The 12,534-nt window shown below is 34.9% G+C and overlaps 1 protein-coding gene across 1 annotated transcript; it reads right to left on the reverse strand.

Annotated features, from left to right (window-relative positions):
* Positions 1 to 1,441: 1,441 nt before the first annotated feature.
* On the reverse strand, positions 1,442 to 8,234 carry LOC128204452 (uncharacterized). Its single transcript, XM_052905867.1, has 10 exons — positions 8,182 to 8,234; positions 7,489 to 7,597; positions 7,030 to 7,111; positions 5,815 to 5,948; positions 5,481 to 5,626; positions 4,772 to 4,905; positions 3,954 to 4,050; positions 3,089 to 3,263; positions 2,136 to 2,265; positions 1,442 to 1,624 (listed from the first exon to the last, which is right to left on the reverse strand). The coding sequence occupies exons 1-10, from the start codon at positions 8,232 to 8,234 to the stop codon at positions 1,569 to 1,571; spliced, it is 1,116 nt and encodes a 371-aa protein (XP_052761827.1). The 3' UTR covers positions 1,442 to 1,568.
* Between the last annotated feature and the right edge of the window lie 4,300 nt (positions 8,235 to 12,534).

Raw genomic sequence — 12,534 nt, forward strand, 5'->3', positions numbered from 1 at the left:
AATTGACATAGACAATGCGTTCATTTCGCCAGAAAAGCGCGTGTGACGTTGTTTACTGACGTCTGGCAGCGTAGTAATTTTAGACCTCTATTTAAAACCAGTTATCGTTTGGATTTAGTTTTGATTTAAGTTTGTTTACGTTAAGAGTTTCTGGTTATGACTTTTCCGACTTGTTTGTTCATTACGTGAGGCCATTCCATAGTTCAAAAGTGGGTGGGGAAGGCAAAAATTGAAAACGTTTCAAACTTATTTTCAGTTTTTAGGAACAGTCTTTTACGGAGAATAACAACCAGCCCATGATTTTAGGTCATGTTGAGTTAAAAGTTTATAAAAGATTTCATATTTTGGACCAAAAAGCATTTGCATTCTGCCAATCAATGATATAAGACTGCTGACAAAAAATCAGATCGTAGATTTTCATATTTCCGTGCGAAAATTCATGTTTTATGGCTTGAACCGTTACTAACAGTTTAAGAAAAATGCATAAAACATCAATTTTTGGACTAATATAAAAATCCGCGATCTAATTTTTTGTCAGCAGTCTTATATAGCCGGCTTCCATTGATTTTCGCAAACATTGGCTCGTTCCAAGACAAAAAATAAAATAAAAAAAGTTGTTAAAACTTTCAATCTGTGAGAGTGCAGTTTTAAGGATCTCTTTTCAAATAAAAATATTCAATAAGGAAAAATAGTGGATTTAATTCCTTCCGAGGTTACAAAAATTAATATCTTTCTTTAAATAGCTGCATTCACAAAGCCTCAAGACACGGTTGATTTGGAAGTAGGACATAAAGCATTCATTTTGATAAGAATTCTTATAAAATCTTACTTCGTAAAATTTGCTCAAATTCTTATTACAGCTGCGCAAGTTGTAACATATATATGTATTAAAGTTGCTATGAAGCGAACCTAAAAGTAAATAAGTTTTAAATCATCTTTTGATTTGGTCATTTAACGTCTTGGGTACCGCGGAAGGCTCTTAACATCCCATGGAAGTAGGATCAACTATATACTTCAAGCTGCACTCCGATATGTTTCTTAAAAGCGTAACTAACGCTTTTAACAAAATAGGAATTTTCGAAATTGAATCTGAAAACCTGCGATCTGATCTTTTCGTAGCAGTCTTATATCATTAGTTTCAGGTTTCAAAGTTTTTCCTAGGTACCCAAAAATTAAAATTAGTCTGGAACAGGTGGGATTTATTATACGGGTTAAAATTACCTATTTTGAATGCATCAATGCCCCCGATTGTGAACATCACTTGACCTTAACTATTGAAACACATTCAAGCTTGTATTTCTTAAAAAAATGTATGCGCAATCTGGGGATACTGCCAATATTAAGGCTCGTTAAACGGTTCATAAATCATGACTTGTAATATGTTGGACACTTGACAAAGCAGAACAAAATAGATTTGATATATATGCATTTATTCCTTAACTATTTTATCACAAGAATTTAACCGGAAATCACGCAAGTGTTTATTTATGACGAGATCCATCCGCACGTTGCTGTGTCACGTAATCGGGTCATGATGATCAGTAAAGCGCTGGTATCACCTGGTCGTCTTATGCGGAAGCCCAAAGCGATGCGATAGTAGAGAGAAGGATGGCCGAGATGGTGACTGAAAATGGAAACCGTTCTTACATCAATGAGTCGCAACATTCATTGGTAAAGTAAGGCAAAGTTCGGTCGAGTTATAATATAGCTATGTCGCTGTGCATTGCGAAAACGTCTAAAGACGGTTTTAACGTATAATAAGCATTGTTAACAGTAAGGTTCAATTTTATAAATTAGCGCAGTGGTACTGCAGGTTTATCTCCTCTAAATTTACCCCTTTTCGGGACTAGTTCATCTATATCATATTGCTATTTTGAAGGTTTACAGTAAAATGGTTTTTGCAATTCACATGTACATTATCAATTTGTTTGTATTTTTGAAAGTATGCAGATCCACAATGTTTCGATTTTCCACCAGGAAACACGTACCAATGTTTAATAAATGGCCGATGTATAAAATAATTCTATTAAATAGTTTTTATGAATTTAGATGTCCTAGATTAGATTTTTTAAATATTCAAATGATGTCAATTTGTTTCTAGTCTACATGAACTAAAACCTATTTAATATAGTTACCTGTGGGTACAGATGCTGCACCGATTGTGAATGGATCAATGACTTCAATAACATCCCTGGTGGTCATGGAATAACTACCGTCATCCACAGACTCAACGTACCTCCTTTTTCGGGCACAATCTCCGGTGGACTGTAACATTAGATATTAAATTCTCTATAAGGCCAAATAAATCGTAAAGTAGGCGCCTAATTGAAAGAATACAATGCCACACAAGTACCGTAGACAAAATGCAATAAAATAGCTTGACCAATAAATGATTGCATTTAAGTGTTTGGTTGGATGTAAAAAACATGTTTATCGGGTAGAACGTAAGAGTATTTATACCCTAATATTGCGTAGGCGGAAGGTATAAATACGTAATAGCACAAAGGACCGCAACTTTGTTAAATTTGAGTACTTCTGTTAATGATATTGTAGTAAATTTTCAAATCTTTCATGTTCTGGAAATTTAATGATACACATGTGATCGGCTATATTTGAGACAGTGTTTCAGCTGTATTCGTTTATATTTAAGTCGGAGCACATCAACTAGTTCAAGTTATTAACAATCTTGTTAATTTGCTCTTACAGACGTAATTAGCCGTTTTGCTTGGATAAAATTTTTTGTCCGAGGCGAAGCAGAGAATAAAATTAGTGTTCCTCCAAGCGAAACGGTTTCTTACGTCTGTAAGAGGCAACTTAAAGAAAAAAATGAGCAACTATATCCGATTTGTACGGCGATAAGGGTATTGTATATATTAGTGAGCAAATAAATGAATTAATACAGATTTATAGATCAAATAAAAACATTTACCGAAAGATATACATTAGATATTATTATCATGGCCATCTTAAATACAATGTATCGGCTAGTGGGATTACTCGAAATTCTCGTGCACTATCCGCTTACAACCAGAAGACACGTTCAATAGCTCTGCTGGGGATAGTCGTATAATCAAGTTTAAATACTTACCAATGCTGCACAGCTTGAGCCGCTAGGGCACACTTTGATTGCACACTCGATCAACACACTAGGCTGACTAAAGAACTTGAATGCTTTTACTGTGGCCTCGTATGTGCCGGCTGTGCTCGCCTTTAACGCCACGTTCGACATAAGTGCTCCACCAGCATTACTGGACGACGTGCATCTAATTGATAAAAACAAACATGTTCATATCATTATGCATATTTCCTTTAATAAGTAATGTCAACATATCTGCAGTTGATTAAAAACCGTCAGAAGTCAATTGTATAAAATTAAGATTACTAGTAGCTTTCAGAAGATAATTCGATTGGTAAGTAGAAATTACTGGATACATATTCACCAAAAAATAAACGTTTCGGCTAGCTTGACCAATGCAGAGAAATAACTAGTTGTACTAAATTGGTTGCAACCATGGCGGGCATGGAACTAGTTCCATGGAAGAGTTTATATTATAAGAAGGGTCACACTTGGAAGTTTCACATACTATTTATTTTAGATCTGGCATTGCTGTGTTTATCATACAATCTGGCATTGCTGTGTTTATCATATATTCTGGCATTGCTGTGTTTATCATATATTCTGGCATTGCTGTGTTTATCATAGATGCACTAATATATTCTGGGATTGCTGCATTACATGACAATCGTTTTCATGGAGTCGTTTTTGACGTCAGAAAGTGTTAACTCGAAAAAGTTATAATGCATACGCATAAATTTATGGATAACTATCGACCTCTCAATGAAGTTTTCGGCCGCCCTTAACCCTACCAAAGAATTAACCATTTGTATACAAGGTGGTGTAGGACATATCGCAGCACGTCTGATGATGTGCAAGGCTTTATTCAGATACCTACCCGCTTGCGCCAAGCAAGGCAACAGAAAGAGCTGCGACTTTCGATGATCCGTCATGCGCAAAAGCATCGCAGCTGACTACACTAATTGTGTATACACCTGGAAATAAGATTATGGTTTTAATGTTTAAGCTCAACGTATGAAATACAGCAAAAACGAAGCCCGGGGACAATATAATTTGCTTATGGTAATGAAAAGCAAGTTTCAACAATAGCATTCTAAAATAACTTATATGCAGCTTTAATGAGCGTTATACGATGTTAGAAGGCATATATCGTTAAATGCATTCTTGAACTCCATAGTTGGATAAAGGTTACATTAAAACCTTTTTAGGTCTTCGAATATTTGTGAAAAACTCTTAGAAACAAGCTCATTACCAAAAGTTTAAACATTAACCCCGTTTTATGACACAGGCTTAACGCCAATGACATAGAACACATAAACAATCACAAAGAAGAAACATGGAACAACAGCACACAACACCAAACACCGTGCATATATATTATATAAAAACTAGCTCGTGTTTTTTTTCTAAATAAGACTTGTGGGTGCAGTAGCATTTACTTGCCCCAGTTCTAGTTAAGTAGACACAGATATTTGGCCAAGGTGGAATTTCATATCTCGCCGACGGGAAATAAAAACAGTATCTGTATGGAGCTACTTTTATTTAGTTACGCACAAGTTCCAGTGAAACCACGTGTTTAAATTTAATGTCTTTATATGGTTCTATATATTTTCGACGATAGCCGTCTTTGTAATATATGAATACTAAAACATGTTTGGTGTCGACGGGTGATTCCTCTTATAATGTATAACTTACTTGGAACTACAATTACGTAGAGGAAATCATTTCCAACAGTTATACTGGAGATAGCTGTAGCGTCGTCATTTGTAGCCGTAATCCTCGATGATACAGTGTACGTAGGCGTTACTGTGTTCAGATCTGTGCTGATTCTGAGAAATACAAAACAGTTTTAAGAGTAGGTTGCTCAAATCTGTGCTGATTTTGGGGAATACAAAACAAGTTTTAGGGGAGTTTGCTCAAATCTGTGCCGATTCGGAGATATACAAAACAAGTTAAAGGGGAGTCTTCTCAAATCTGTGCTGATTTTGAAGAAAAAATTAAACTTGTCTAATATGAAAGTAAGCTCCAACAAAATAGGGGACACCTATGAAACTCTGTATATAGCTCACATACCTCGAAACAAAATATTCCGGAAATTACTTTTAAGGAATCAACGACATTTCATTTGAAGAATAGGAATTTAAGTGTCATGAACACACCAAACCCCCCTACCCCCCCCCCCCCCCTGACGACCACAAGTAGTTTTAGGTACGAGCTTGCACATAATCAATGTGAATGTAATAGAACTGGTCACGTTGATAACTTACCAAAACGAATTAAGATTAGTTATTGACAGATCTGTACGCGATAAACATTAAACTACACTACAAGGAGGGCGCATAGTAATTTCAACTGAGCAGTTAAGCTTATAGAAAATGGAAAAGTGTTCATATTGATCACTTACGATGCTGCAGCGCTCGCCGTCACCGTTTTACTAACTCCAGTACTGTCAATTTCGGTGCACTGCAACGAGTAAGCCTCGGCATCGCCGGCAAAAGCTTTGACGGTGGACATGTCATAGTCCGAAAACGCAACTGTGATTTGCGCATCCTGCAAAATCGGAATTATTAATTACACATTTAGAGTAGACTTTTTGAAAACCGACATGTATGACATGAAGTTCTGCAGTATGTTGTTTTTTTTCTAAATATTTCTAACGGATAAAGGCATTTCCAGTTTCATTTGTTATTAATATACACGTCTGTACTTACACGTCATTTCTTAAAATTGATGCCTACCTTTCCAGCGGCAATTTTTAGGATTCCGGAGGTTGAGTCATCTATCGTTAAAACTGTATTCGAGGAGTCAATGGCAATCTTGTTGGCTTTCGATGGAAACGTTGTTATAGAAATTAGACCGGTTTCGTCACATGCTGAAGTTTTAAAATTTATCAGAATTAGTATCAAAATATATTCAGGAGTTATATACAGGCAAAAATGGTACTTGACCGGATTACAATTACCTTTTATAATACTTTAAATGGCATACTAAGGACAAATAAGCAGATTATATATGTGTACGCCACCTTTTTAAAACCGTTCAAGTTATTGCGGAGTGAGTGGATTGCATTACATTCTTTTAAATTACATATCAAAACTTCATTTAAATTACACATCTGATGTGATGTGTATTCCGAACTCAAAAATAGAAGTTAAACCAGATATTGAATATGGCCCCAAGGGTCCAGTTAAAAGCAATTTTGACGCTAAAATGTACATTAGAAACAAAGATGAAGCTGATGATACTAACACAGGATACACGCATCTGTATTTAATAAATATCGTACCACGTTGTAGTGCGACTTTCAAAGTAAATATTGTTATACCGTTAGGAGAAAATAATTGTTAATTTTACGATTCATCGGGAAAATAAATCAAGAAAAAACGTGTTTAAGCTTAGTAAGTATCAGCTGAAATAAGAGACCGATAGTTTTTGGTTAAAGTATTTAAAGCTTTAGCATTATATTTTGACAACTTAATTCTCAAAAAAACAACACCTGTAGCCAAACTTGAAACTACAATAGTTGAATCATACATTAAAATTGTACATTTACTTTAAACATTTCAGTCATAAAGTTGTTCGTATAACAATTTCATTCCTTTATTTTGTATAATTTGTACAACTATTTACAGTTATATCCTGCCAAAATCGAAATACCCACGCTGGTAAAATGCTTTAATAAGACATGAAATATCCACATCATCGCTACATAACGGCGTTTGGTTCTAATTGTATGAAGATATTTGATTCAACACTCGAAAGGTTGTGTATTATAGTCGTGTCCACGAATGGAGTAAAAAACGAAAAATCGTGTTTAAATTTCTAACCCAGTCCAAAGCTTTGCAAACATTACACAAATCGCCCTATTGATCGAGTACATCTGGAATACCACCTGAATATCGCGTACACAAACAATGCAGATTTTAGCTTCAAATAAAACAAAAAAAACTTACTGAATACGACTGCTGCGTGTATATACAGAAAACGAGTCGCCGTCAAACACACAACCAACAATAAAACGGTGGACAGGGACATCTGGAAAAACAAACATGGTAGGATGAGGTACCTTCAATGGTGCATTGTATCTAAAATGTTAAAGTCACAATTTGGAGACGTTTCGCATTAAGCACACGATAACAAAAATGACCTATTGTAGTTTTTTGCTATACATCAGCAAATTATCAATCACTGTACAATGTACAAACAATATTTTGATTAAATGGTAGGGAAATGTTGAATAAAAACAAATTCAAATTTAACATAGTGAAAAACGAGTTTTAAGTTTCGAAGCAGAGTCAGAGAAGTTAAATACATGCATTAAAATTTGAAGCTTTCATTATAGATATATAAAACCTTTCATATAAAGTTAATATAAAATTATAAAAGCTAAAATGCAAGAAATATCCACTTACCTTGTTTTCTGGAGAAAATATGTCTTCTGAAGAATGGAGTATCTGAGGGTGGTTTATATACTCGTAATTAGGGCCATTTTCCCAGAGATCCACGGAGAAAGCAAGAATTCTCAAGGCGGGAAAACGTTGTTATGTAACTGAGAACACATTTGGACTGCTGGGGCGTAGCTACTGTAAACCTAAACGATCAATTATACTTCCAATTCTAATAGAGACTTTTGTTATATGTTTTCCAATGTGTCCGTTTTAGTTTTCATATCTGAAACAAAATGGTCCATAGGAAGTGGTCCATGCTGTGATTGAACAAAAATAACATAAGCTTATGTTTTGCTACCAACCACATCATTAGCACAATCAACATTTCAAAAATTCGGAACCAAAACGGAAATCTCCGAAGGTGCGGTTGATATATTTCCGAAATATTTAATGAACGTTATTGCATTCAGTACACGTGAAGATGGTTTTATCAACCAGGATCATAATTCATCTTAGTTTGTATTTGGTCAATCACCAGCATAAAAGTTACTCTAATTAGTATGATGAACATTGTACATATGCACATCCTGTAAAACACAAGTATGAAAATACTCTGTTATTCGTTCATTCCTGATATATGTTTTTGTTTAAATGTTTTTGTTTATCAGGTTTTTGTTCATTTAGCTATTGTTATTTTTGGTTTAAAAAAATACATACAAAAGGTGTTTCACCGCCTCGACTGCGTTAGTTGGCTTGGCCAACCTTGACATTCTAAGCTATAACTAGCCCCATGGTTTCACCGAATATTTTCATATCATACTGATACGGCTGACCGATATTTACTAAAAAGGCCAGATCATAAATCATATATGTTACCATTGTAAGACATATCATGCATAATTTAATTTCTACAGGAGGGATTTTTTGTGTTAAAAAACATGACAATGATTTTGGATATAAACGTCAATTCAACACATTATATTTTCTTAAAAATGTGTCTTTTATGTGATTAACAACTGCGATCAATCTAGAATGAAGCAAAGCCATTGGTACAGGATTGGTCATGCGGTGACATCAATTTTTTTTCCACATTGGACCCCTTATAATAATTACGTATCAAAATTTAAAAACCCTTAAAAGTCAGGAAATATTCAATTCTCTTTAATTCTTAGATTAAGTGGGACTGTTAACTTAAGCAAGGTGGGTTCTTGTCTTCAATCTAAAGAATCATAAAATCCAAATACCATTTCACTTTGAAACCCGCAAACAATGCATTCAATTAAAGAATTAATGTGGGAAAAGATGTAATGCTTTTTTCAGTATTATTAATAGTTGTTTTGATGTGTTATTATCACCATTGAACTAGTTACCAACAAGAGTGTATGCTAACATAGATAAGTCAAAAATATCTAAAATGAGAACAGCCTAATGCACAAGTCGGTGTTTTTCGTAAATATGGCACAGTAGTTGGTGCATCGGGAGGGCCGGGGGTCTTTCCGGGATAAAGTTGACCTGGTATTTATGCATATGATGATACACCACAGTCGGGGTTGAGAAGGCTACCCTTGAGTTTTCTTTATGCCAAGAGGATTTTACGCAATCATCAGGTTGTCTAAATATCCTATGAGTTCAAGCTAAACACAATTGCCCCGGCCCTTACCTGGTGGGGCAAAACTACTATAGGTGCAGTTCGTACTCTAATATAGTAGTTTTGTCGTAAACGACTCTAGTAAGGGTTTTGATAACTATACGTGTGTCATAATATTGCAATTTTAGACGGAATTCACCACGATCAATGTTCAACTGGCATTGGATCGTTTTTCATTGTTCGTTATCTTATATAGCCGTTGTTTACAGTATTAACGTTTCATTGAGACGAAATAAGTACCAACAGATGAACGATCAAACCATAAAACTTGATAACTGTCTAAAGTTTTTATTATCAGCATATAAATAAATCAGTACAATTGAGAAATGTGACATGAATAAACTATAATGTAAAGCATGATAATAATATATAGCATTGAACCTTTTATGTAACAAACGAGGTAACAACTAATTTTTAGAATATTTTAAAATACCACTGAATTTGTTTATTTACATCCCATTTTAGTTATTGTTCCAGTATGAAATAGTGATTCCAGTTTGTATAAAGTTCGTTCGTTACCATGCTTTTAAAATATATTCAATGATTATTATTAGACCATGAAAGAAGTTTTAAAAATATTTGCCTGAAAAAAATACAGACTATTCTTCTTGGCCTATGAATACAGCTTCATGCTTTACTGTTCATCAAAATTGACCCATTTTGCCTCGAGGAAATCGTGTTTTAGGAGTTATATACAGTGGAAACTTACTGAACTGGATCTCCACAAAACCGGAATCCTCGGGATACCGGACTTTTTTCAGAGTCCCGATTTCCCCCTTCTATTTTCAATGTAATAATCCCTACAAAACCGGAACCTCGGAATTCAGGATACCGGACAAAAAATCGAGAACATTTGTTCGTTATCAACGTAATTTTACTTCACAAAACCGGACGTATATTTGTCCAAACATGTCAAGATATTTTTGTGTATTAGGAATTCGTGAATCGCGTGTCACTTTGGTTTAACAGCCGGTGCGTCGTTAAATATTGCACCTGTGATGTTGTGTTAACTCGATAATCGATAATGATGATTGCGCTGTGGATTGACTGCCGCGCGGTAATCAAACGATAATCAAACTTGTGAAATGAAAATTGATTGCAACATTAATTTGTTTAATGCTGAAAATAAAGAACTAGACATGATTATTAAGTGATCATTTTGGAGGGTTGTTTATACATTTATTGGTACAACGTGTACATGAGAAATGGAGCAATGAAACAGTGAATGCTGATTGGTTGAATTAGAGTGAGCGTGCTCTAACGAACAATGCTCACTCTATGAAAATTAGTCTTATATTCCATCAAAAAGTTGCATATTTGGTTTGATCATATTTCAAAGATTTGACAAACAATAAAAATATATGGAAATTTTGTACTATCATGTCGATATCAATTCTCCCTGTACGAATATTTAATAATAAGTTTAGGTGTAATCATTTAAATGCACTAGTTTCATAAACATCGCTATTGTTTGAACCAGTTTTCGTGTATTTTTAGCTCAACTATTCGAAGAATACGATGACTTTATTACTCGCCCCGGTATCAGCGTCCGATAAAAGTGTTATAGCAAGTTAGCATTTTTACATATAACTCTTAAACCCTTTATTCACTACACTTAACATTTCACATAATTGCTCAGGGCAGTACACAATGGGTTACTTAACTCCATATTTTCCTAAATACAAATTATGGCCCCTGATTGACTAAGGAACTTAGTTATAGGGCACATTGTGTCAGGTTAATGTTATATCGCAAGTAAGGGTATAGAAGGTAGTTATACAAATACCAACTTGCCCTAAAACTTTAACCTGACACAATATGCCCTAAAACTAAGACAATCAGGGGTCATAATTTGTATTTAGGAAACTATGGAGTTACGTAACCCCATTGTGTAATGGTCCTGAACAACTGTTACATATTAAGTGAAATGAATGAAGGGTATTGGGTTTAAATGAAAATGTCATGTTGACCTAAAACATTAACCTGACACAATGTGCCCTAAAACTAAGTCAATCAGGGGTCATAATTTGTATTTAGGAAACTATGGAGTTACGTAACCCCATTGTGTAATGGTCCTGAACAACTGTTACATATTAAGTGAAATGAATGAAGGGTATTGAGTTTAAATGAAAATGTCATGTTGACCTAAAACTTTAACCTGACATATTATGCCCTAAAACTAAGTCAATTGGAGACCATAATTTGTATTTAGATATTTATGGAGTTACGTAACCCCATTGTGTAATGGTCCTGAACAACTGTTACATATTAAGTGAAATGAATGAAGGGTATTGAGTTTAAATGAAAATGTCATGTTGACCTAAAACTTTAACCTGACACAATGTGCCCTAAAACTAAGTCAATCAGGGGTCAAAATTTGTATTTAGGAAACTATGGAGTTATGTTACCCCATTGTGTAAAGGTCCTGAACAACTGTTACATATTAAGTGAAATGAATGAAGGGTATTGGGTTTAAATGAAAATGTCATGTTGACCTAAAACTTTAACCCGACACAATGTGCCCTAAAACTAAGTCAATCAGGGGCCATAATTTGTATTAAGATATCTATGGAGTTACGTTACCCCATGGTGTAATGGTCCTGAACAACTGTTACATATTAAGTGAATTGAATGAAGGGTATTGGAGTTTAAATGAAAATGCCATGTTGCCCTAAAAGTTGAACCTGGCACCGACGTCGTTGCGAGTTGTAAAGTTTCATAATACCTCTTAATAGTAGAGCTAAATATATTTGAATGGCCTCAACTTATGACCGATAAGTGCCCGTCATTACCTACGAATAGGTTACTGTAAATTGAATTTCTAATATTACAAAAGACGTCATGCTACCCCCCCCCCACCTGAGCGCCATGATGTCAGGATTATTTGGACAATTGAATGACATATACATGGACTGAAATGAAAGCTGATTTGTAATTGACACAGGATGCCCTTTAGGCAGTTTTAAGATTATTACCATTCAAAGTGTGATGGCAGTATGTATAGTTTTTAATAATGTTCCGATGATGACTGATATTTGCAGATAAAGTGTATCCTCTTAGCAGCAGGAAATAAGTATATATGACAAAATATTAATGATGAATATGAGTAATGACCATGACCTTTGACTCTATGACCTCAAAATCAATAGGGGTCATCAACTGTTAACCCCAAACCTAAATGTCAAGTTTGAGGAACATGGGTGTCAAGTTATCACACAGAGAAGCTATTTGCATTCAAGGTCACTGTGACCTTGACCTTTGACCCAATGTCCCAATGACCCTTAATCAAAAGAGAAGGTTATCAACAGGTCAAGCGCAACCCCATGTAAAGTTTAAGGGTCATGGGTGCAGGCATTGTCGATTTATCACTTGAACAACATTTATGCACTCAAGGTCACTGTGACCTTGACCTTTGGCCCGAT

Source organism: Mya arenaria, chromosome 10 (assembly GCF_026914265.1).
Source record: "Mya arenaria isolate MELC-2E11 chromosome 10, ASM2691426v1".
NCBI classification, from domain to species: domain Eukaryota; kingdom Metazoa; phylum Mollusca; class Bivalvia; order Myida; family Myidae; genus Mya; species Mya arenaria.

Bases quoted from the DNA above. Each gene is read 5' to 3' on its own strand.
- LOC128204452 (XM_052905867.1), bottom strand. From the start codon at position 8,234: ATGTCAAGGTTGGCCAAGCCAACTAACGCAGTCGAGGCGGTGAAACAC. The intron at 4,906-5,480 runs GTAAGTGATCAA...TGTATTTCTCAG, and splicing joins ACGGCGAGCGCTGCAGCATC to AATCAGCACAGATCTGAACA. The intron at 3,264-3,953 runs GTAGGTATCTGA...TTTATCAATTAG, and splicing joins GCCTTGCTTGGCGCAAGCGG to ATGCACGTCGTCCAGTAATG.